The sequence below is a fragment of the Rhinolophus ferrumequinum genome, chromosome 19 (assembly GCF_004115265.2).
Source record: "Rhinolophus ferrumequinum isolate MPI-CBG mRhiFer1 chromosome 19, mRhiFer1_v1.p, whole genome shotgun sequence".
In the NCBI taxonomy this organism is placed as follows: Eukaryota; Metazoa; Chordata; class Mammalia; order Chiroptera; family Rhinolophidae; genus Rhinolophus; species Rhinolophus ferrumequinum.
In genome coordinates, this window is record NC_046302.1 from 44,104,180 (window position 1) to 44,129,932 (window position 25,753).

Below are 25,753 nucleotides of genomic sequence, written 5' to 3' on the forward strand. Positions count from 1 at the left end.
AAAGCCAGCGCGGGCGTCGCGCTCCGCTGTGACGGCGGAGGAAGCTGCGAGCAAGCGGAGCCCGGAGTTCGGCGGTGTCCAGGTCGGGCATGCTTTGTCGCGTCTCCAGTCGGGTAGCAGGCCCGGGCTTTCGGCGGGGAGTTGTGGAAGTGTGCACTTGTATTTCTTTTTGGATCTTCGCTGGTGAGTTCTGTCCGAAAAGGGGGGTGTGTTTTCTAGGGGCGTCCCATTCTCGGACAGCCCTAGAGAAAGGCTGAAAAGGAAGGATGGCGGGGAGGGAAGGGAAGACTGTCCTGACGGAGGAAACGTGTTTACATTCCCTGTAGAGAAAGGACAACTGTAGGGGTTGGGCTCCCGGGCCGTAGAGGGTCGCGGAGCGGGACGGAGGGGACCTGACTTGGACCTCGGGGGACTTGAGGCGTCGATTGTTACGGGCGGGGAGGGAGTGGGCTCGCACTTTTGGGGCCGTCACCTCGAAGGACTCCGTCGGCTCTCGGCGGCGCTAACTGCTGCAGCCTGATGAATGGTTTCTGAGAAGTCTGGGTCTGACTGTCGGGCTGCTAGGATCCCCAAGGGAGGGTGTGTCCTAGATGTGGGCGGCGGGTTCGAACCCCACGCCCGGGAGGGACCTGGATGCTCTGGAGCAGGCGCGCCAACAGTCTTCGTTTTCCCGGTTTAATTCTTTTTGCTGTAGACTAAACAAATGTTCGGTTTCATAACGTAAGCGACAGAGCTGTTCTTGCTAAGAGTGGTTCTTAAGTTCCTGTGAGCTCTTCCCATTGGTTATTTAACACTGAACATTCTGTTTTGAATGAAAGGTAGTTGAAATTGCTTGGCGGTCGTTTAACATTTTATTCGGAATGATGGATTTCCTTTGGGGAATACGAACGGTTACGGAAGAAACGGTAAGATATATGGGATTTGCTTCCGAATAATCCTGTGGGAGAAGGGTAGATAAAAAGTTTGGGTAAGTTGGTAATTGTTTAAAGCAGGATAATGGGTGCATAGGGGCTTGTTAAACTTTTTTCTACATTTGTATACTTTTGAAAACTTTCCAAAATACAAGCAGTTGTGGATTTTCTTTTTGCCTCCTGTGTGTTAAAATAACAATTATAACCTACTTACTGAGAACTGTAATCCAACAGCTTTGCCTTTTAGGTTTTTGTTTTTGAGGTTTTGTAAAATTAACATCTGTAACCTGTACTGTGTTTGAATAAGGGAGAAAACGTTTGGTCAAACTTATTATCCAAGCAATATTTGCTTGAGGCAATTTAAACATCATTAGAGAGTAGTGTAAAGAAAGAAAGGACAAAACTGATTTAATCTAGCACTCTTATTTATACATATTTTTTATTAAATTTATTGGGCAAGATTTGATTTAGTTTTAAAAGAATGTCATGTACTAAAGTAGTGCCTTTTCACTGTCGTATTTCTTTGGTTTTCAGATATAGATCCTATTGCAATATTAAGATAGACAGAAATTCTCTTAATTTTAATAATGGAAAACATTAAGATGTTACATTAAATTGGCTACATTAAGCCAATTTCCTAATTATTTGTCTCCTTTAAAAGAGAGGTGGGCTGAATGGGTTTAACATAAGAATTGAAAATAGTGAGGTACTGCCAAAAATGAAGGTCTGAAAATGATATTAACAATGTTATTTTAGGAAAACAGCATTTTGCTAGCTCATTTTATGGTATGACTTGTAGCTTCTTTATAGATAAATATTGTTTTGTTTTCTCAAGTCTTTTCCAGGGTGAAAGTGTTGGCTCAAGTTACATTTTGGCATTTACAACATTGAAAGTGGGTTTTCTTCTCCACTGCTCCTTTTTGTTTCTAATATCTCATTTGATGCCTTAAAAATTTTATTGAGCACCTACTATCTGCAGTGCATAGTAGTAGGCTTATGAATTAAAAAATATTCCGTATGAGGGAATATTAGGTATTGTGATGTCATAGAATATGTCACCATAAGTAAAGACTGTACATCAGTAGTTGTTAGGACTTAAAAAAAATGTGAGTACTATTCCCTTGGTAATTTCTATGTATATTCTCAGATAATTTTTCTATATATAATTTCATACAGTAGATGCTCACTAAATGTTTTCTAAATTAATGATGAAGGAACTCACAAAAAAACATACAAAATCTATAATGTGTATTGCCTAAAAAGGATTTATAGATAATAGATTTTACTCTTTAAAGAAAATGATAAAAAGTTTACACATTTAGTAATTTCTTTGCATATGGCTATTGTTCCTTTTACTTGGAACCTTAGACTTTTGTTTTTGTATTACAGTTGTTTCTAAAAGAAATGAATAGAAATAACCCATTTTGAAGAAGCCATGGCAAAATCAAATATAAAACACAGAGTTTGTTCTCGGGAATCTTCAGTATCTTCTCTGTTAGCAAGCTGCAGCCTGAGTGGTAGTAATTCCTCTAACCCTGATGGCTCTTTTCAGTATAAGGATAAACTGTACAGTTCTGCATCTCAGGCTCTACAGGCCTATATTGATGATTTTGATCTAAGCCGAATGTATCCTGGTGCGAACACTGGAAAGATTAACATTGATAACTGTTCTGCTGATATACCGGAATTCTCCAACAATATTTGTAAACCAAACAATGGTATGCTTTTATTCTTACTCTCTTTTTGTCCACAGATTTAAAGCATTTGAGAAATGTGTTATAGTCTTGGAAAACTAGATGCTTTTTTGTTGTTGTTGTTCTTTTGGGGTAAAAATGGCTTATAATATTGAGATCTGGATATTTTTCTTAAATGATTCTGTAATTCTCTGGTTCTCAGGAATTTTCAGCTAAGATCCCCTTTTGACCTTGGAGGGGAAGCTTATTACCTTGCTTTCCTGAAAATAAGACTGGGTCTTATATTAATTTTTGCTCCAGAAGACACATTAGGGCTTATGTTCAGGGGATGTCATCCTGAAAAATCATGCGAGGGCTTATTTTCGGGGGAACATGGTAATATAATTTATCCTGTTAGGATCAGCAGGTGGCTGATCCTAACCCTTAATACATTTTATTATAGTGTAATGGAAAGAGCATTGAACTGATGGTTCTAGCTTTCATTGACTAGCTGAATGACTTTAAACGAATCTCAGCCTTTCTGAGTTTATACTTTATCAATTCTAATTAATGGGATAGGACTGTATTAGTGTTCCTGATCTGTATTCTATGGGAAAATAATATTCACAAGATATTAAGAGTTTTTCCTTAATAAGGCTTCTATGAGGACAAGTTTGGAAAATGAATCATTGATAACCCAGTTACTGAGCACTTATGAATAGCCCTAGTATGGAAAAAATTTGCATTGGACTCTTAGAAGGATGTGGGCACTATATTCCAGAAGAGGAGAATTAGAACATGTGTTTTTCTCTGTGCTAATGCTATTGCAGAGTTATTAGGCAAAAAAGCAAATATTTTGCACCTAATTTAATCTCATATTTTTTTTCCTGTGTTGGAGCCAGTATTGAGTGACTATTACTAATGTGAGTGCATTAGTGCGTTGGGTATGTCTAGATGAAAAAACTTGAAGAAACAGTAAATTAAAGAATGTGGAAAAATTCAAGAGGTTGGAGAGAAAAGTGTAGAAGTTGGTTAAAACACATTGAGATGTGAGGACAAAAAAGCACACCCTATTTCATCAACCTATACCTTTTGTGCTTTTAATCAAAGCTTTAGTGAAAGTAAAGGGGAAGTGGCAAAAATGATTCTTAAATTCTTAATTCTCATTTACTATTGAATATTTTGAAATATTTTTATATGTGATATAGGAAGATAACAGAACTATGCTTTGTTTTTCAGCTGTTGAGACTTTTGATCACAAAAAAGGCTTGTCCATACCTTACAGATGGCCGACTATTAATGACATAGACTCCATTAGCCTAACAACTGACGATCTATTAAAACTTCCAGCAGATGGATCATTTTCTTTCACTTATGTTGGATCAGGTCACCGAATTAGCAAGAAAAGCAAGAAATGCACTAGAAGACTGAGTTCCTCAAACACTGGAAAGAATCAAAATATTCAAGAACCCTCTACTGCCATGGGCAAGGATAACTTAGTTACTCCAGTTGTATACACAAATATAAATGGAAAGCAATGTGGTAGGCTAAAAAACCCAAAACTTGTGAGTAAGACTAATAAATGCATTTCTGAACCATCTTTATCTTTTTCCAAGAAAACATCTTTCAAGGACAGTTCAGAACACAATCTTGAAAAGAATTACCCAAGATGGCTCACTGGCCAGAAGTCTGACCTTAATGTTTCAGGGATTACTAGTATACCTGAGTTCAAATACCCAGTCTGGCTCCACAATCAAGACTTGCTGCCTAACACAAGTAGTCAAAAGACTTATAAAATATTTAAAGAAGATCAGTGTCCCCCTAGACATAGTTATCAGGCACAAAGAACTTCTCGGCTTATGAACAAATTAGATTGTTTTGAATATTCTTTTGAACCCTCAAACATTTCACATTTTTTGAGTGATGATAAAGGATTAGTTAATGAATACAAATGTGATTCTACATGTAGCCAGTGTCAGTGTGAGAATCCACTTCTCCCAGGACAATCCAAAAAGCCATTCAGTGGTAATTGTTTTGTTTTGTTTTTAAAAACCAAAAAAAAAAAAAAAATGCTGGAAATTTGATCTAATATCTAGGAGCTTTTATGTTATATTCTTGATGTAATGATCAGAGGTGATACATCTTTTTTGAACTCTTAATGGTCATTTATGTAGCACTTTTGTGACTAGAAATGTCTTCTCTTTATTTGTTTAAAATGTCACATTTTGACATAATTTGCTGTTATAGATATGTATATATTCCAAATTATCTGAATTCTTGTTGCCTTTGTGAGATTTTGCTGTGCTTTGTGTTTACTTTTTTCTTAAAGAATTAATGTAGTTTTTTAAAATAGGTGACAAAATTGAATTGCTTATCCTGAAGGCCAAGAGAAATCTAGAGCATTGTACTGAAGAATTACCAAAGTCTTTGAAACAGGACGACAGTCCTTGTTCGTTAGATAAACTTGAAGCAGAGAGATCATGGGAAAATATTCCTGTTACTTTGTAAGTAAGTTATAATGGAAAAACTGTTTTCTAAATGAAAAATATGTGAACATCTAATTTAGTTTTTAAGTAACTAAATGATAATTAGTAATGGTAATAACATGGTAATTCTATAGAACATAGTGTTCAGTGTTGCTTTGCTTTATATTGCTTTTTTCATTTGTTACCACAAGATGGTGTAATGTTTCATAATCTTAGATAGTTATGTAACTTTTGTCTTTGTTACATGTTCCTTTTGTTGCACTGTAAAATATTGATATATGTTTCATGTGAGAAAATAGAAACAACAGCATCTATTTTGCAGATGGAGGAGTGCTGTGAAATTATTGTTACTTTCTTTTTACTTCTCCGTCTGTAATCTTTCCATATATTAAGAATTATCCATTTCTTTTCATTTATATTTTACTTTCTCTTTTAGTCATTATTTTCCTGAAATGATGGTCCATTTTTTAATGTGGTCCATTGTATACATTTTTATACTTCCTAAGATTTTCATTTGTGTGCTTACCCTTCCTATGACATAGTTTCTCAGAATAATCTAAAAAGTATTCACCGAGAAACCGAATGTGAGCATGAATTAAGGATTGGGAGTTTAGATAGGAAAGCTTTTTTTCTTAGTGATATTATTGTATCTAGACTCCTTAGAACTGCATTCTTGGTAACCTTGTATCCTACCTTACGTTCTGATATTTATTATCTTTAGTTTTCTAAACTTTTATTTTGTTAGAGATGGAGTTTATTAACTCATGGATTTTTCTTTTTTGATTACTCTCAATTGAATGTCTTTTTAAGTTTTTTTTTTTTTTTTTAATATGGACCTGACTATAATAACTGGTTTGCAATCCCAGTTCTGTCACTTCCTCGCTAAGACCTTGTGCAAGTTATGTCTACTTTGTACAACTTCTACTTTGTATAAGACCTTCCACTATGGGGTTGTTGTGAGGATTCAGCTGATTAGAGAATGTAAGGTACTTAGGACAGTTTTTGACAACTGAATGATCTCTTTTGTAAATTGTAATGGTGGTGGTCATTATCCAGAATATTTTTTTTTCTTTGTTTAGCTTCGTTTCTCAATTGTTGGTTCAATGATATATATTTTTAATGGGTTAATAATTATTATAGCTCATTTAATTCTGAAATTTATCTTTCTTGTTTTTTGAATTTCTTATTTGTTGGTTTGTGTATTTGTAAAGTACCATAGCTGCAATATTTTGCTTTTAGTTGGAACCAAAATGGGTGAGCAAATAGTATCAGGCATTTTAAGAGTAAAATTTTTGAATGCAGTCAATATATTTTGTAATTAGATAATATAACTTTTGACTAGTGTAATTATTATCATCAATGGTTTGACCCAGGACCTTGCAAACAGTAGTTTTTAGAAGGTTGAATTCATATAGGGATGGGTATGTTTGTATATAAAATCAGTGATGGATTGTGAGAAGAAGGAATAGACCTGGCCTCAGTGTGACATTGACAAATTATTATCAATCTGTCATAAAAATAAAAATCGACCTGGAAATGCACAAGGTAGTATACTAAAAGATTGAACACAACCACAGCCAGATAATTCATTTTTTGTTTGTGTAAGTTTCTGTAATGGAAAATTTCAAACAAATACAAAAGTAGAACAATAGTATAATGAATCCCTATGTACCCAGCACCTATCTTCAATGATCAAGTAAATTTTTTTGATGATGGTGGGTGGTTGTATAAACTCTTTTAGTAAAGAATGGGAGAAAAGACTACCTGGGAGCTATAAAAAAACTCAGTGAATTTCAAATCAAATCAATAATGAAATGCTGCTAATTATTAAGAAAAAATTATCATATTGATATATAAAAGAGAGCGATAGAATGAGGTTTTTCTCTGTGACTAATAGAATTTAGGTTTGGGGAAAATTCTTTCTTTTGCTGGGACTGCCTTTCTACCCCATGAACATCAAGAAAGAAATTAATATTTATGGAGCACTTACTAAACGTATCAGGTAATAGAGTTAATTTATGCAATACTTCTGTGATAAGTGGACTACAAATGTAGAAACTGGAGTTTGGATAATTAAGTTACGTAGGGTCATATAGTGAGTGGGATTGGGATTTGAACTCAGTTTTAATTTCAAAATTGATTCTTTTCCCTCTCTAATCTGTCCTCCATCTTAGTGTTAGTTCTGGAGAAGGATGTCTGTCTTATTGTTGTGATGTGGAAGAGCATATATAACTGCCATCGCAGTAGAAAATCTTATACGTTTGTGGGGGTTTTGTATATTATCATTGGGTAACTAACAGTGTTTAATTGGGCAAATGTACTGCTTATTTCAAACAAGTGAGCGTTTGGAGCTTATCCTATAGTTGAAGGCTTATTTGGTTAGTTGAAAACTAATGTCTTCAATTTCTTTATAGTTTTTCCTTAAAGTTTTCAAGGAGAAGCAAGGAGATGGGGAGGGTTAGTTTTGGTATCAGAACTAGGGAGAAGATGAGGGAGTTACCAAGCAACATGAATCATATCTATAATGGTCCTTTCTTTGTGATCATTTGTATTTAAATGATAACCATTCAGTTATATACAGTCTAATGTTTATAAATTGGGAATTTAATTGCTATCTTGTATCTTAAATTCTGTTTAGCAAATCTCCTGTTCCTGTTAACTCTGACGACGGTCCTCAACAAGCTTCAAGTGCAAAGTGTGCTGAAGGGTTCCCTGAAGACTTTTTAAATAATGATAATCAGGTGGGTGAAGTTCATTTTTTAAACTTATTAAAAGATTACTAATATATAGATATTAATTTCTAAGTTATCTATATACTACGAAATAAGAAATGACCCAAATTCCCCTCTTCCCCAACTCATCTAGGAAACTATCACTCGTAGAATTATTGATAATTTTATTTTAGTATTCTAAAGTAGAGGGGCCTGGGATTGAGCTCTATAGAGAGCTTAAATCATAGTTATAATGTTTTTTTTTTTTCTTTTCTGGAAAACATATAAAACAGACCATTACAGAGTAAATCATATTTTCCCATAGGGCAGTTGATTATTGAGAGTTGTGTTGCTAAGATAGAATTATAAATTTTAAATAATTTAAAATGGGAAAGTTAATGATATATAATTTGATTAAGAAATATAAGCCATGGTGTTAAATATTGAAATAACACTTTTGGGATCTTAACATCTGGAAGATTTGAGAGGGTGAATAGTCAAAATAAAAATTAGCTGAAAAATTTAATAAAATGTCTTGTTTCCCTCCATTGAAATGTACTAGAGGAAGTTGAGGCTGTCAGAATAGTTCTGACCTTAGACCTCCATATAAGAAACTATAGCAGATGCTGGGTAAGTGTAGCTTAATTATCAAATATTTATGTGACAAACATTTGAGTACCAAGCACTAGTCTAGAAATTATATTCCTAGTTGTGAATAAGAGACAGGAAATCCTTGTCTCGGCTTTTTTTTTCCTTTTTTTTCTTTCTTTTTCTTTTTTATTGGGTAACAGTGTGTTTTTTCCAGGGCCCATCAGCTCCAAGTTGTCCTTCAATCTAGTTGTGGAGGGCGCAGCTCAGCTTCAAGTCCAGTCGCTGTTTTTCAGTCTAGTTGCAGGGGACGCAGCCTACCATCCCATGCGGGAATTGAACCAGCGATGTTGTTGTTAAGAGCTTGCGCTCTAACCAATTGAGCCATCTGCCTGCCCCCCTCCCCTTTTTTAAAATTCCAGTTGGAGAGAGAAACTAAAATAGAACATTTAGTATATAAAGGAGTACTATAAGTATTATGAAGAAAAATTGATTGGGATAGAGAAATGAGGGTAGTTTTAGATAGGGTAGTCAGGAATGGCCTCTCTAATGAGGTGATATTTGAGCAAAAACCTAAAATGAGTGAATAAGCCAAGTATCCATGGGGAAATAACTTTACATATAGAGGTAATAGTAAGTGCAGAAACCTAAGACAGAAACGTATTTGGCATGTTCAGGGAATATCAGAGTCCAGTCAGTGTACCTTAGTCAGAAGGAACGAGGGTAAGAATGCTAAGAGGTCAGTGACGAGGAGCCAGATCATGTATGGTCTTGTGAGCTATGGAATGAAGACTGTACATTTTTGAGTGAGAAGTCACTGGAGGAATGAAATGATCAGATCTACATTTAAAATATAAAATGGTAGCTGTATAGAGCATAGACTGAAGAGGAGCTGGAGAAGGAGCCGAAAAGTTGAGAGGCTTTTGCAGTCTTTCAGGGTAGGGATTGTAGAAGCGTGGAATAACGGTACATTGGAGGTGGATGGAAATTGTTAGACTTGGGATGCGTTTTGAAGATAGACCTGCTATGATGGAGTTAGAGAGGATTCAAAAAATGAATCCAAGATGTTTGAGCCAAGCAACTAAAGGATTGGTTGGTGCCATTTCCTTAAATAAGGAGCACTGGTAGGGGAACAACTTTACTGAGTCTTTTTAGATTTGAGATGGATGAGTGTTAAATACCAACCAACCGGTCCCTTTCCCCTTGCTCATACACATCCATTTTCCCATGATCATACACACATAACCTCATTACCAGAGTGTTTTTATTTGTTTGTTTTTAATTTATGTATATAGAAAGTTGTGAAAAAGGTACAGATAGTTCCTGTTAATCGTTCTCCCAGCTTGCCTTATGTTAATAACATCTCACCATAATGATCACAGATGGAATTAGGAACAATACTTATTCTAATTTTACCAGTTTTTTTTATCAAGGTCTTGTTTCAGGATCCAATCCAGGATTCAGCGTTACATTTAGTTGTCATGTCTCCGTAACCTACTTCAGTCTGTTAAAATGCCTGTCTTTCCTTGTCTGTCATGACCTTGACACTTTTGAAGAGTACTGGTCAGTTGGCTGTTTTGTAGATAATTCCTCAATTTGGGTTTTGATGTCTAAAGTTTTCTCATGATTAGAATGAAGTTTATGCATTTTGGCAAGAATGCAGCAGAAATCATGCTATGCCCTTCTCAGTGCATCAGATCAGAGGGCTCATGATCAATTGAACTTGGTTTGGGCCACTGTAATAAATATGCCAGAGACTGGGTGGTGGCTTAAACAACAAACATTTCTCATGGTTCTGGAGGCTGAGAAGTCTAAGATTAAGGGGTCTGATGAGATTCTGCTTCCTAGTTTGAAGATGGCCATCTTCTCCATGTGTTCTCACATGGCAGACAGAAGAGAGGAAGCAAGCTCTCTTGTGTCTGTACTTATAAGGGCACAAATTCCATTCATGGTGGCTCCACCCTCATAACTTAATTACCTCGCAAACATCCCTCCTCCAAATACTGTCACATTGGGATTAGGCTTGAACATATGAATTTTAGAGGGACAAACATTCAGTCCATAGCAACATGTTAATACAATAATATAATAATATGAGATGTGATCAGAAAACATGGTGAATGTTGCTGCTGAGTGCCACGCAATGGAAAGGCAGGGATCTTCAACATGGGAAGTGGCACATTGAATCTTAGTAATAGTGTGTGACAAATTTCAGTTTGTTTGGTGCAGTCAGTCAGGTGTGAGCTATAGTTGAGAGAATGTGTGCTTTAAAGTATGCTCTAAATCATTGATCATGAACAATGTGTTAACATGAAATTTTGTTTTAAACTGCAAAAAAGTGCTAAAGAAACACACGAAATGTTAATATTAGTTTATGGTGATGCTGCAGTGACTATGAAGACGGTTTACAAGTGGTTCAAGTGATTTCCGTAATGGTTGCGAATTGATTGAAGACGAGGAGAGATCGGGTCATCCTTCAACATTAAAAACCCAGGAGAATGTTGAAAGAGTAAGCAAAATGATTTGATCAAACAGGCGATTGACTAGTAGGGACATTTCTGAGGAGCTGAAAATCTCATGGTTCCATTCAAAGCATTTTAACAGATTTGAACATGAGTGAGTGCGAAATTTGTTCCACACATTTCGACTGTGGAACAAAAGCAACATCATTTGTTAGTGTCATTGGAGTTAACATGATCATGCCACTTCAGATTCCAGCTTTTTGAGACATGTCATCACAAGAGATGAAACTTGGGTCTACGAGTATGGTTATGATCCTGAAACCAAGGTTCAGAGTTCTCAATGGAAATCACCCAGTTCTTCTCATGCGCAAAAACTCATCACTCAAGATCTAACATCTAGGTGATATTAATTGTGTTTTTTGACATTGATGGAATTGTGCAAGCTGAGTTTGTACCCAGAAACACTATGGTGAACTCTGAAAATTATAGGGGCCTATTAGAGCTCTTAAGAAACGTTATGCATAGAAAATGGCCAGAGAAATGGGCAAACAGTTTCATCTTCCCTCATGATAGTGTTCTGTGTCACACATCGCTGCTGGTACGGCAATTTCTGTCAAAAGCATTATGGTATGACTTCATCCAAGTTATTCACCAATTTGGCATCAAGCTACTTTTGGCTCTTCCCCAAAGTCAAAATGACCATGGGAGGTAAATGTTTTGAATCGATTCAGGATATCGAGGCAGCCATGACAGCACAACTAAAGACACTCACAAAAGAGGACTTCCAGAACCGCTTCAGAAAGTGGCAATAATGATGGGATAAGTGTGTTTGAAACAAGGGGGAATGTTTTGAGGGGGGGATTAAGGCAATGCGTCTTTTACTGTAATAAATTTTTTAAAATGTAAACATTCACTGTATTTTGTGATCACACCTCTTATATAAAGTTACAATAACATGTTAAAACTTGTTCTGTTGACCTTGAACACCTGGTATCTACTGGCTTTCTCTTTAGTAAAATTACAGTTTCCCCTTGTAATAGTAAACATCTTAAGGGACCTACTTAACACTATTCAAATGGTCTCAAACTTGAGATACTAAAGTTTGAGATCCACTGATTTTAGTATCCATTGGTGGATCTTGTCTTCTACATTATCAATTGAAATTCTTGTGTAATGAAGAGTTGTTCCTTCTCCCCCGTTTATTAAATTATATCAGGAGGGACTCATAGATAACTTTATTCTAGGTTGTAATACTGTATTATTACTTATTTATTGATCAAATTGTTGCAGTTTAGGCCATAAGGAGTTTTTTAGGTTGGCTCCTCACTGTGTCCTTACATGGCCTTTCCTCAAGCTCTCAGGTTTCTCTTCTTGCAAGGATACTAATCCTATGGTATCAAAGCCCCACCCTTATGACCTCGTTTAACCTTAATTACCTCCTTACAGCCCTGCCTTCAAATACAGGCACATTTGAGGTTAGGGCTTCAACATGAATTCTGGGGACACAATTCAATCCTTAGCATCATATCAGAAGAATCATATTTGTCCTCTGTGACTGGCTTATTTCACTTAGCATAGTGTCTTCAAGGTTCATCCATGTATCATTTGTCAAAATTTCCTTCCTTTCTTAGACTGAATTGTATATATATACCATGTTTCGTTTATGCAGACATCTGATGGACACTTGGGTTACTTCCACCTTTTGCTATTGTGAATAATGCTGCTATGACATGGGGATACAAATATCAGTTTGAGTCTTTGCCTTCACTTCTTTGGGTATATAATCAGAAATGGAATTGCAGGGTCATATGGTAATTCTGTGCTTAGTTTTTGAGGGATTGCCATAGTATTTTCTATAGCAGCTGCATCATTTTACATTCCCACATCATTTGTTTCTTACACCCTGTTCATAGAGCTGTGGAGAGTGGCTTTAAAATCTTTTTAGCCACTATGCTTACCTTTGAATCTCTTCACCAGTGAGAGCCCACTTCTAATATTCTTATGCTAGTCAACAACTTCTAGATTTGAAGTTTAAATAGTACACACTTTACACTGCCTGTGCTGAAATATGTTAAATTACAGACATCTTAAGCTTAATTGTCACTTTGTGGATAGTTGTCAGAACATAGCAACTCATTTGAAAGATGTAAAAATTATAGGTTGATAAGGCTTTTAAAAAAGAAGGTTAAAAATATCCCTTACAGATTCTCTTAAAAGAATTCGGACTACCTTTTTTGGCTAAGTGCTATTTATTGCCTTCTTTGGATGCAGGAAAGACCAGTGATAATTGAGGTATGAGTGTTTTTTGGGGTAGCAAGTAATGTGTAGCCAGCACTGAAGAAGTGGAAAAGCAGCATTCTCTTTGTGAAAACATTTAAAAGTGTGCAGAGAATACTGTATTTGAAATTCTAGTCCTTGCTTGGCTGATAATCAGCTTTATCTACACACCTGAAAAGAGGATGTTGGCTTATCTACTCTTTGGGAACCTTTCAGTTCTTTCTGAAAAGCTATGATTTTAAACATACTAAATGGATGCAATTGCAAATGTGAACATGTACTATTTGTTTTAAAAGAGCAAACAAAGACTAGAAAGAATATACCAACCTGTTTATAATGATTGGCTCTAAGTAACTTCATCTGGGGACTGGGTAAGGGGAGGCGATGAGTTACATACAATTTTGATTTTTTTTTTTTTTTTTAAGGAGGGCGCAGTTCACAGGGGATCGAACTAGCAACCTTGGTGTTATTAGCACCGTGCTCTAATCAACTGGCCACCCCCAATTTTGATTTTTTAAAACACTTTATTGACATGTATTGTTTTCATTTTTGCATTAATTTTATAATGGGGGAAATAATACAAAATACAATGTTTTGCCCCCAAATTTGGATGGTTAATCACTCATCTGTTTTAACCTTAGAACTGTACCCTTTCTGGAGGAAAGCATCATGGTCCTGTTGAAGCCCTAAAACAAATGTTATTTAATCTTCAAGCAGTACAAGAAAGTTTTAATCAGAATAAAACCACAGAGCCAAAAGGAGAAATTAAGCAAGTAAGCACAAACTTGATTTATGAATTGAAATCTGTGAAGAGATAAGATTTTTTTTCTAGATCATTTTTAGTTAGATCTCTGTTTTTATGTTAAGTGTGCCACACAACACATACTGTAGAGTTGTACTACTTTTCTCCGAATTGAGAAAAATTGTACTGTTTTACTCAAATTGAATACTATTAGGTTTCTGTAGTTGTATAGCCCTGAATGGATTGTTTTATTTAGCTTATGATTAGAAATACAACATCTTATTGAGATATGATGGTATTATACAACTACAGTATGAAAGGATTGTCAGAATTGTTTTTTTAACGCCCTACAAAATTATTCTATATAGTCTAACATATTTATAATTGGGGAGATCTGGAAAACCTTTTCAATGTTAGACGTCTCCATATACCTTTGTCATCTGAAATTAAATTTTGTTACCATGTGTTCATTGACTTCTGAATACAATTATGTAAAGTTTTATCTTAAAGCAATTGTATTTTTGTATATTTCCTACGAATTTGGAAATCTTTCTGTTTTGGGCTGCTATACTGTAGGGGTTGAATTTTCTTCACAGTAGCATAGTATTTATGAATATAGAGTTTATATTCTCCCAAGTCTGATTGTAAATTCAAATTCTGCCACTTACTTGCAAGTGCAATATTTGTATCTCTTTAAGTTTGAATTTTCTCTTCTGTAAAACGAGGTTGTTGAGAAATTGAGATAAATTATGTAAAGTGCTTATTATAGTGTTTGGCACCTGATAAAAACTTAATAAATACCTTATTGTTAAAATAATTATTTTCTAATAAAAACTTACTAAAACTTAAATAACAATACTTAAATTATTTAAAAATAATACCTTAAAAATACTTAATAAATGTTTTTATTGTTATTGTTTCTTTTGTTATTGTTATTCAGTAGAGCTTTATGAAATTCCGTTTTATTACAGATGAGTAGGTCAGCTCTTGGGAACTATCATAGCCCACTCATTTGAGTTGTATTTCTTAATTTTTCTCTTTATATTCTAATGATCATAACATTGACATACAGCATGTAATCTATCCTTTTTTTCCTTTTAAACATTATTGAGTTATAACCTAGTTCAGTAAAGTCATAATTTTAAGTCTAAGATTTGATTTTTTGACATACATTTAGAACCATACTTTAGGACAATTGAAAGATGAATCTAAATGGCAGTTGTATTTTTAGAAGAAAGAGAAAAATATTTACTGCTTCACTGAAAATTATTTGCTAGAATTATTTCATTGAAAATGAAGATATTTTTTAATGTTCTTTTAAATCACATTAAATAGCATTTAAGTTTATAATTATATAATATTTTCAGTATTTTGTTGTATTTGGTATTTTTAATAATAGGTGTCAGAAGATGATTTCTCCAAATTACAATTGAAGGAAAACATGGTTCCTATTACTAGGTCACTGCAAAAGTAAGTATTCTCGACTAATTTCTGAAAATATTGTGGATACAAATCCATTTTAGCCATCCCTTTGATTAAAATCAGAAGGTTACAGGATGGAATTAAGTAATTCCAAGGATAGAGTAGGTATATTTAAGTTTCTTGAAACGTATTGTTTAGTTCTGAAGTTTTCTGTTAGACCCATGCTCTTTCCTATTTAAAATGTTCTTAGGACCTAATGAGATAACCTTAGACGTCTAAAATATAATGAATGTGAATGTCCTAAAGAGATTAGATTCTCTTTTCATTTCTCAAAAATAGCAATAATTTGAGATAGTATTATAGTGGATATCCTGGAAGAACAACTTGTTCATGAAATGTGTTTTCATATATTTCCTCTAGAATAAATATAATAATTATAAATATCATTATTTGACATATTTCCACAGAAATCTTAGTTACTATTTCTTAGTTACATTATCTAAAGTTAAAAAATGGGGAAGAATACAAGTCTTTCCTTATTGGCAGAAGGGAGGGGTGTTATGGGTTTGGTTGTATGAATTTGAAGTTCCCTCAGTAGATGGTGTATTGAGCTTAGGAAATGCTAAGATTAAATTTTTTCACTTTTGTAACACCATTTCACTTGGCTGTAAGTGGGGCTAAACAAATCATGTCTACCTTTTTGTCCTTTCAGAATTTGCTTAGGATTCTGTTATCTAAGGAAGCAGTGGAAAAGTGAAACATTAGACATGTAAACTTACGAGTAATTGTCATGGTATATACATATACATACACACACACACACACACATATATGTAGTTTTCATAGTTTAAAATCATATCTGTATGATTTTTCCCTCACCACTTAATTTATAATCTGTGTAGAAATAATGGATAGTTTGCCATAGTGGTTGGGTGTAGTGCCCCATACCTAGTAGGACTCAGTAAATAATGATAGTAACTAACATTTATTGAACATTTACCAAGTGTCAATGTTCTAAGTGTTTTTTAATGTAATTCATGTGCTCGTAACCCTATGAGGTTAAGTACTACTATTATAATACAGATCAAGTAATGAAAAACAATCAAGTAATAAAGTAATTTTTGCAAGGTTGCAGACTGCATTTTGCCGTGTATAATGTGCACCTTTTCCTCCAAATTTATGAGGGAAAAATAAGGATGCACATTATACGTGGGTAGTACTAATTCCGTATCTATATAAATGTTTTTAATTCTTTTATTTATGCTTATGAATTAAAAGTGTAACTCTAGAAATCAGTAATGACATCTATATGCAAAATAATACCCTGGAATACAATAATAGCTTTTGTTGAATTTACGACAAACTTGCAATCAAAATAATCTCGGCCAACAATTCAACAAAATGAAATGAAGAGCAATGTATTATTGTCCACAGAGTGACTCTTGACTTGATTTTACCATAAGGTGAACAGCGCGACATTTCGTACACTTTAGGCGGGAGCTAGCAATCTAGCTGATATTTTTACAAAAATTGTGGAAAATCTTTTGGAAAATTAAAATGAAAGATCCTTTTTTCCCTGAAAGTTTGGGCCAAAAACGTGGGTGCGCATTATACACAGGAGTGCTTTATACACAAAATACGATAGCTATAGTAGTAACAGGTAGGACTAGGATTCATACCAGACAGTCTGATTCTATAAGCTGTTTTGCTAACACTTATTAGTGGTAGTGATGCATGATCCATTTAGACTACCGTGTTTCCCCAAAAATAAGACCTAGTCGGACCATCAGCTCTAATGCGTTTGGGAGCAAAAATTTATATAAGACCTGGTGTCTATATATAAGATGCAGTTTTATAAGATGCAGTTTTATATTAAGACTGGGTCTTATATTAATTTTTGCTCCAAAAGATGCATTAGAGCTGATGGTCCGGCGAGGTCTTATTTTCAGGCAAGCATGGTAGATGCAGAGCCTCAGTTAATTATTTAGGATAAACATCTCATTCTGCTATAAAATTTAAAGTGGATGACCTCAAGCTTTCCATTGCTCTTAAAAGCATTGAAACTGAACTTGTATCACAGACTTAAATGTGTTTGTTAAAGTATATATCCTGGAAGATATTTTTCTTGGTGAAAATGAACACTGGGCCTTAAGTAATTAAATGTCCAAAAAATTTGATACTGATTGTAGACGCTTTTACCATTTGCCAGAATTTTTTAATAGTAGTAACTTTTTTCTAGTTTAGATAATCAATTGTCTTGCCTGTGTATAGAATGCCATTTTCAGACAGGAAGATTCATATTTTATTAGATGGCTTTTAGCGTTGATTCTGTTAGATTAGCTGAAGCAATCTTAACTTGACTTTTACTTTACATTTCAAATTATCAGTAAGACATTTGTACTGTCATGACGTAAGTTTAGGCATACAAAAGCATGTTAGTACATTTTTTCATTATTTTCAGTCTGTAGATTGAGATTTTGTAAAGGACAATTTAAAGTCATTTCAGTCTCAGAATTCCTCTTTCTAGACTGCAAAATGTTCTGGGTAGGTTTATGACCACCTTTTCGTATTTTAAAATAAATAGAGTCAGTTTCTTCAAAAGTTAGATTATTCCTTAAGTGCTTGCTTTAATGACCTTTCCTAGGGTGCAAGTCCTATTATGTCTCTCCCCATTTCTAAAATGACAGTTTTTGTTTTGAACAGTTTGGATTGCTAAACAGTTTTAAAATATCTTTCATTACCCTTGGGAAACTCGAAGCTCTTATTACGGGTTCTGTTTCCTCCCTTGGACACTCAGTTTTCTTATATTCTCCCATTAAAAATAACTGTTCTCTATACTTCATTGGACCTGAAATATAAATGACTGACAACAGCTTAAAATGTTATTTTTTTCCAGAGGGATTTTGTTTTTAGTCGGAATCAAAACTATAATTGTTCTGCATCCCTATAATACTTAACTTTGTTTTATGCATTTATATATTAAAACCTCAATAAAAATTTATTAACTGAAATATCCATAAGAGAAATCTGTCATCTTTAAGTGTATGAAAAAAAATTGTAGTTTTTGAGCAAGGGTCTTTTCTAGAATCTTTTATTATTTCATCTAAGCCATCAGCCAAGGCTGGTTTGAAGAATGAGCAGTAGTATATTGATTGTATACAATAAAGGTAAGCAATAGTAGACGATTGCAGAATCATCCAAAAATAATTTGTATTTGGCTTTGTAATGTGTTGTATATATAATTTGGAAATGAAGGTGTAAGATTTTGTAATTCTCAATATTAAAGGCCATGCTTTGAAGACAAAACTTGATAGCTAGAAAGTTGCCGTTTTTTTATTAGTTTTTTTTTTCCTGCTTAATTTTCTGGTCTTCATTCTATAGTAGAGAGAGAGAAAATTACCTCTCAGACTTGCAAAACAACCTAAAGGAAAGATTTTACTTTGTTCTAATGTACTCAGACTTTGCTTCATAGAGTGGTAGGCAGTTTGTTTTGAAAAGTTTTTCATTCAGTTCTTCCTGAGTACTAAGCTGAATATAGACCAGTAAATAGTATTTAAAGAGAGGAGTCAGTATAGTAGTACTGAAAGGAAACCAAAGGCAAAATATTAATGAGTAAATTAAAATATAGTTTAAATTGCTTTCATATATTCAGTCTATTACTGAGTTTCTGTGAGTGGATTTGTATTTACTCTAGTGCTCATCAATAAATTATCAAAATAAGAAATGAGTTTCTTTTATTTCACTTTTTAAGGTAAATGACTACTCAGTGTTGTAGCATAACTCTTAAATTGATGTTTTCCCCATTAGCCTGTTTTTTTCACTTTTGTAGAGAAGAAAATCAAGAATAATTTCCGTCTACAATTTTATCCTCCACTTCTCCCTACATATATTTTTGAAATAGCAGCCACTTTTGATAGCCTCTTCTCTAAGTAGATTGTTTTATTTTCAGTAAGGCAGGTAAAGGTTAAATGAAAGGAACTGCCAGCTGATTGTGTAGCAAGGTAGGAGGACTGAAGTTTCATTTCTGCTTAGCTTTTTTTCCCTTCCCATCATTCCACAACTGACCCTTCCCCTCCTCTCTCTTTTCTCCCTGACATTGTTTTTTAAAGGCATAAAATAAACTACATCGAATTGGAAGGGAAAATAGTTATATTGAATTATAGTTATGAAAATATTAAAATAAATTTCTGATTAGTATGTGGTTATTAATTCGTTTAAAATAACACAGTACATTTAAGATACAGGTAATTTTAAATATATTTTGTAAAAACATAATTTGTATGAAGGCCTTGTACAGCTTGAATAAAAACATTAACCATGGTGTGGGCTTTTACTTACTTTTCATATGTTGATCAGCAGACAATTAGAGAAAGGGAATATTGGAAAGAATTGATGTCTGAGTCACCAGTGAGACCTCGCTATTTAGTGGATGAATAACTAGGCTTAAAGTTGTCTGATAGTTGGTCAGTTATGTCATATAAACTTTTGGACTGTAGACGGAAAGACTTAGATTACATATGTCCTAGCAGTGGGTTTAATATCTATTATAATTTAGAGCTATAGTATAAGTATAAAAGAACTTTGAGATTCCTGCAATGACTATAATATGATATGAAAATATCTCTGGTTTCTATGGCATATGAGGTCATAGATTTTGGTCTGTTGCTTACATTCATAATGGAAGGAAACGCTAATTTACAGATAGCATTTACTGAAAATAAAGATGAGGATTTTTTTCCTCTTCATTCAGTTTCATAGACCCTCTAAATCCAAAGGATCTGTGGTCCTTGGAGTTGTAAACATGAGATTCTAGCCACTTGCCTTTTCTTTCTCTTGAATCACAGGTAGTTAAACAACAAACCTGAAAAGAAAAAGGAAGATGAGTTTCCAAGTATATTTACAAATTATCTTTTTTCTCATAAGTATGTGTCTCTAGGAAGAAAATAGTTCTGTAGGTAAAGAGCTATTACTGTATGATGTAGAAATGATAGGGTGTAGTTAGTTTTACCCCTGATTATTTAGTAATTGGGTGAGTTGTCATTTAGTTAATGGAGATGAGAATCTCAAAAATTAATTGAAGTTGCCAAAAGGGTGGCAGAATCCAGATTCTTACTACGTTTGAATAGAAGTGTCCAAGAAAGAAATCGGAAATAGATATAATGCAGTAATTAACACTTCCGTGTTTCCCTGAAAATAAGACCTAGCCAGACAATTAGCTCTAATGCGTCTTTTGGAGCAAAAATTAATATAAGACCCGTCTTATTTTACTATAAGACCAGGTATAATATAATATAAATACAAGACCAGGTCTTATATTAATTTTTGCTCATACAGTAATAGCTCTTTACCTACAGAACTATTTTCTTCCTAGAGACACATACTTATGAGAAAAAAGATAATTTGTAAATATACTTGGAAACTCATCTTCCTTTTTCTTTTCAGGTTTGTTGTTTAACTACCTGTGATTCAAGAGAAAGAAAAGGCAAGTGGCTAAACTCTCATGTTTACAACTCAGCGTTAGAGCTGAGTGTCCAGCTAAGTCTTATTTTTGGGGAAACACAGTACTAGTTTTTTCCACCTCTTTATCCTGGGTAAAGTGAAAGATGTATTTTATTTAATATACATTTGTTGAATCTGTGTTAGAGTAGGGTGTTATAGTTACTACCTTTCAGCTTACCTTAGAAATAAACCATTAGAGATTACTGCACACATTGTTACATTATTTCTGTTTTTCTTGGTCTCTTAGTAGAGATCTGAAATATGATTGATTGAAATTTTTTGAGTGGCCCTGAAGGATCTGTAGGGTAGGGGAGAAGAAAAACTGGAACAGTCTTTTTAGAGAAAGACTAGAAAGTTAAGGGTCTCTCTCTCCCTGTTTTGTTTGAAGGATGATTGAATTTTCTCCAGTGATATCTGACAAAGTTTTAATTTATTTTAGAGAAAAACCAGGTTGTTGTTGTTATACTACATTATTCAACATAATTGTCATTTGTTTTCTCCATGCTCAATTTCCTCAGAACTGTAACTGATCTTTCAGTGCTATTTTTAATTTTGCTATCTTGAATGCACATGTTAAATGTGAACTATGTACTTTATTTCTTAAATGATATACACAGTATACAAAAAGAAAAGCTATCATTTCACAGATCTGTTGTGAAAATTACATGAAAAAAATATTTTAAATGTGATATAAATGATACCTATTATTGTTGCTTATTGATCTTACTTGGCAAATTTTGAAAAAACAAAACAAAACAACTTGAATGTCAGCAATATAATTTTTACAGTAAATGTTTATAGAATTTTTAGATGAATTATTTTAACCCTCAATTATTCAAATCTTAAAGTTTTAGAAGAAAACATTCTCCAAGTTTGATACTTAAGTTATTCTATAAATTCATTCCTCATACTAATTTTGAAAATAAACAATGTAATCACCATATTTTCTGTCTGCATTGCCTATTCAGTATTTAATATTGGTTTATAATGTATTGTATACTTTTTAATGAAGGGCTTTGCATCATTTATCTCGCCTGAGAGACCTGGTTGATGATACCAGTGGAAAACAGTCACCGAAAATGTGAAGAGGAAAATAAAAGTCTAACCAATAAATAGTCACGACAGAACAAAAATGTGTTTTTCTTCCTATTGCTTAAACTGACAAAATAATAAGCCATACATTATTCTGATTGGTTCAAGTATTATACATTTAAAAAACAAACAAACTTGAAAATGTCTGTAGGTTTTGTGACCTATCCTCATTTTGTGCCAAAATACCAGAATGTGAACTGGAAGGACTTACACCATGTCCTACAGTCTGACTTTGGACTTCAGGTCAGCAAATGTCTAATATTCAAAGATGGACGATTTCTGTTCTTGAAGCTCACATGGACTTAACCTTCAGTCCTCATCGTTTTATCACCTGGTTCTGGATCATCAAGAAACTCGCACTGGTTTCTAGCCAAAAGCTCTTAAGTGAAATAGACTTTTGATACAGTTAGCATCCACTTTTGAGGAGCTTAAAGGACTATCAAAATTGTTATGGTGTATCTTATCGATACAGAAGTATGTAAAGTTTCATAAATCAAATATTTAAGATATGTTGTGTTTGCAGATAACAATTATGGGGCGGTTCAATGCTAAAAGAAATACGGTTTTATGTTGTAAAATCCAGGAGAACCTCATTTAATTAATGCTCTGATTTTGATTTTCTGTAAGATAATCTTGATAATACTTGACAGTTTACAAAACATTTGGGGAGGGGATATTTGAGAATTTAATATTTTAATATTAGATTATTTCCCAGATTTTAATTTTGGGGTTAGCTCGAACTAGTAAAAACTATGAGATCAGTGACCAATTAATTGCTTTATGAAATTTTGTAACTAAAAGAAAGTGAATATGGGAAATCAGAAAGCAACACTATTTTGAAGCTATTTTGTTAAGAGCTGGACTAACTTTAAAGCAATCTGTAGTCTAAAGTTTGTCTCTACCTGAAAGTGAACAGAGCTCTATAATTTTGCAGTTTCTACCAAGTGAATTTCTAGTAAGCAGGAAACATGTTTATCAGAAAGCTAAAAGTTGTAAAGTGTGACTAATGAAGCATATTAAAAAGCCTGATGAAATTAAAGAATATCTGTTTATATATGCAAATACTACAAATTAACACTTTACCCAAATGGCAACATCTTTGCTAAGTAGCTTTATTGTCAAATAGGAATTTCTAAGTATATTGGGTCAAAGAATTTGCTTTTTCCCCCCATCCAAATTGAAAGCACTATATGAGAACTTTGTTATAGAATTTGCATGTCAAAAAACGTAGAGTGAACCTGTTTTTTTTCCTTGGACAGTGAGTCAAGAGTCGTCATACTGTTCTTTTTGTCCAGTTTGAGTCACTACAATAAGTTTGTTTTGTTTTCTCTGTGGAGGTATTTCTGCCAGTGACACTCTATTTTCTTACTGTGGTCTTCTGCTTCACAGCTAATAGTTTGTATATAATCAAACAAAACTTTACTTTGATGATTAAAATAAGGCTAGCTATTAAAAATGCAGATTTTAAGTGGGTGAACATCAGGTGAATCTGGGTTGATCGCTCTCCAGGCTTAGTGAAATCCACTATTAGACAGATTCTAAAGAAGGCGGAGAAGATAAAGATATCAGTTAATAAACTTCTAGTTACATATTATATGTTGATCAGATAATAATACGTAGTATACTTAGAAAGCATCTCCAAAGGGATTATGCTGTAATGGCTCTGAATAGCACTGATTTATAAGAACATTTTTAAGAATATATCTCCATACTAAAGAAGACAAGCCTGCTCTAAAAATTTATGTTACAACTAATGTCTTAAGAAATTTGATTATATTTACCAAAGGAGTATTTTCCTGTTGTTAAATGTAAACCTTTAGTCTTTTACCTAAAAAGGGAATAAACTTTTCAAATGATTAATTTTAACCTTTTTAAAAAAATACATAGAGTCAACTAAGAAAAAAACCTAAATGATAAATGTTTAAGAAATTAAAGAATTGATGTAATTAAATGTTACATATTTCAGTATTTTTTATTTTGAGATTTTCAGGGGGAAAAAAGACTACAGTATTGAGACTGCTGAATTGGGAATTTAAAGCAGATAATGAGAACAGTTAGATTTTAAAAATTGCATTGTGAATATAAAATTGTATCCTTTTAGATATATTGAGAAATAGAAAAAATATTTTAATAAGATTTAAAATTTTTAATTGGGTATGAAAAACATTTAACAAACCTAATTCCAAAAATTATTTGATACCAAGGGATAAAAGTGTGGTGTATATGTGAAAATTCAAAACTCAAGTATATTTTCTTTATTATCAATAAGAACTGTAAGTTTTTTTTCTGTGAAAATTCATTTCATCTTCATAAAGATTTCTGACCAAATTGAGGAATTTTGTCTTTTGGGGTTTGAGTTTAGGTCTCGTTATTTCTTGTTGAAATTAATAAATGTGGATTTTTTTGTATTTTGTATTTAATGTTTATGATAATATCATATTGTTATGCCAAAATTATATATAGTTATACCAAAACGTTGCCTGAAGGTGAATCATGAAAAGATTCTTTTCCCCCACCTGTGTTTTGAATACATGAAACCACACGTAGATTTGAATTTTTGTTTCATTTTTCCTGTTGTACTTTTCACTGTGTCTCAAAACCTATTTGCTGGAAGTGCTGCATGAAGTGAACTTGCCAAAAGTCAAGTAGCATGAAAAGGAGACAAAAGAAGCCAAAAAGCCAATAAAATTGATATTTTCTGAACAACTGAAGTTCCTTAAAATGTGAAAGACTGTATATCATTTCATTCCCCTATTAGTTGGATGTTTCATACATGATGATTTGTTGTGTTGGATTGTAGTGCCTATCATATAGGGTCAACTTAGGCCTAAACTTGAACACATATATAGCAGATTATATGGTCAGATATTTTTCCTATGATATTTATAATTCTTCCTTTCCTACTACTCTGCTTCCTGTCTTCTTTGTAGTCATCTGTGGTTAAGAGTATTTTCCTTTTTTGAACCAAAAAAACCCTTAGCTTTTTACCCTCCCAGTTTAGTCTTTATTGTTCTTACCCTAGACCTGACCTGTCTAACAACCTTTCTCACAATGTAGCAAATTTTATCACAATGTAACAAATGCAATAACTTTTATACATCTTTCATCGCTTTAACAGAATAGTCCATTTGCCTCCTAATATCTATTTCAACCTTAAACACTCCTCCCCTCACTTTCAGTCCTTCCACTGAAGACAGGTTGACTGGTCTTTGCAAGGCACTGTTGTACACCACCACTGTCACCTTACTGATTTATTTCAGCAGATTGGCTGTAGCTAAATTGCTTTACTCAGTTTCTCCCAAACTTTCTAGGAGTATTCTCATCTTTGTGCGTATTATTTCCCATACTTGAAACACTCAGTTTTTTTTTTTTTTTTCATTTTGGTTATCTAAAGCTTACTCTCCCTTTTTGTTTTTTAAAGCTCTGACCCAATACTCTATTTCCTTTTTCAAATATTCTAACTTTCCAAACTCTGGTAGGTTGGTTTTCCTTTTTCTTTCCCCTGTCATTCATTTAGCTATTTGTTTTTTAATTTATTTTTGGAATAGTTATTTTTGCTGTTGCTATTTATCAAATAAGATCAACATTTGTGTAAGTATTTTGGATGACTTAGCTGTAAACTTTCTAACCCCTTGAGCCCTCAAAACTAAGATTTTTGAACTTTTGTATATTTTGCATTTCATCAGATACAAACTATTTTACAGATCTAGAACTAAGTGTAGGAAAACTTTCAGTGGCTGATTTTCATTGTGTTGCTTCTTTGAGCCTGGCTTGATGGGAAACAGTCTGTGTCCAAGCTAGAAACAAACCCCACATTAATTTTAAACAAAGGAAGTTTAATACAAAAAAGTTTTAAACTATGACAAAAGAGGTAAGGTATGAGAGAACTC

General features: G+C 33.5%; 1 protein-coding gene across 4 annotated transcripts; it reads left to right on the forward strand.

Annotated features, from left to right (window-relative positions):
• The first annotated feature begins 50 nt into the window (after window positions 1–50).
• On the forward strand, window positions 51–24,557 carry C19H18orf54 (chromosome 19 C18orf54 homolog). 4 transcript variants are annotated; one of them, XM_033087684.1, is made up of 9 exons: window positions 51–183; window positions 819–905; window positions 2,301–2,629; window positions 3,824–4,609; window positions 4,938–5,088; window positions 7,709–7,811; window positions 13,750–13,881; window positions 15,250–15,320; window positions 21,784–24,557. In XM_033087684.1, the coding sequence occupies exons 3-9, from the start codon at window positions 2,347–2,349 to the stop codon at window positions 21,854–21,856; spliced, it is 1,599 nt and encodes a 532-aa protein (XP_032943575.1). In that variant the 5' UTR covers window positions 51–183; window positions 819–905; window positions 2,301–2,346; the 3' UTR covers window positions 21,857–24,557. The 4 variants fall into 4 exon arrangements, with proteins under 4 accessions (XP_032943575.1, XP_032943578.1, XP_032943576.1 ...); XM_033087687.1 differs by having other exon boundaries at window positions 3,824–4,069; XM_033087685.1 differs by lacking the exon at window positions 21,784–24,557 and adding an exon at window positions 20,715–21,256.
• The last annotated feature ends 1,196 nt before the right edge of the window (window positions 24,558–25,753 follow it).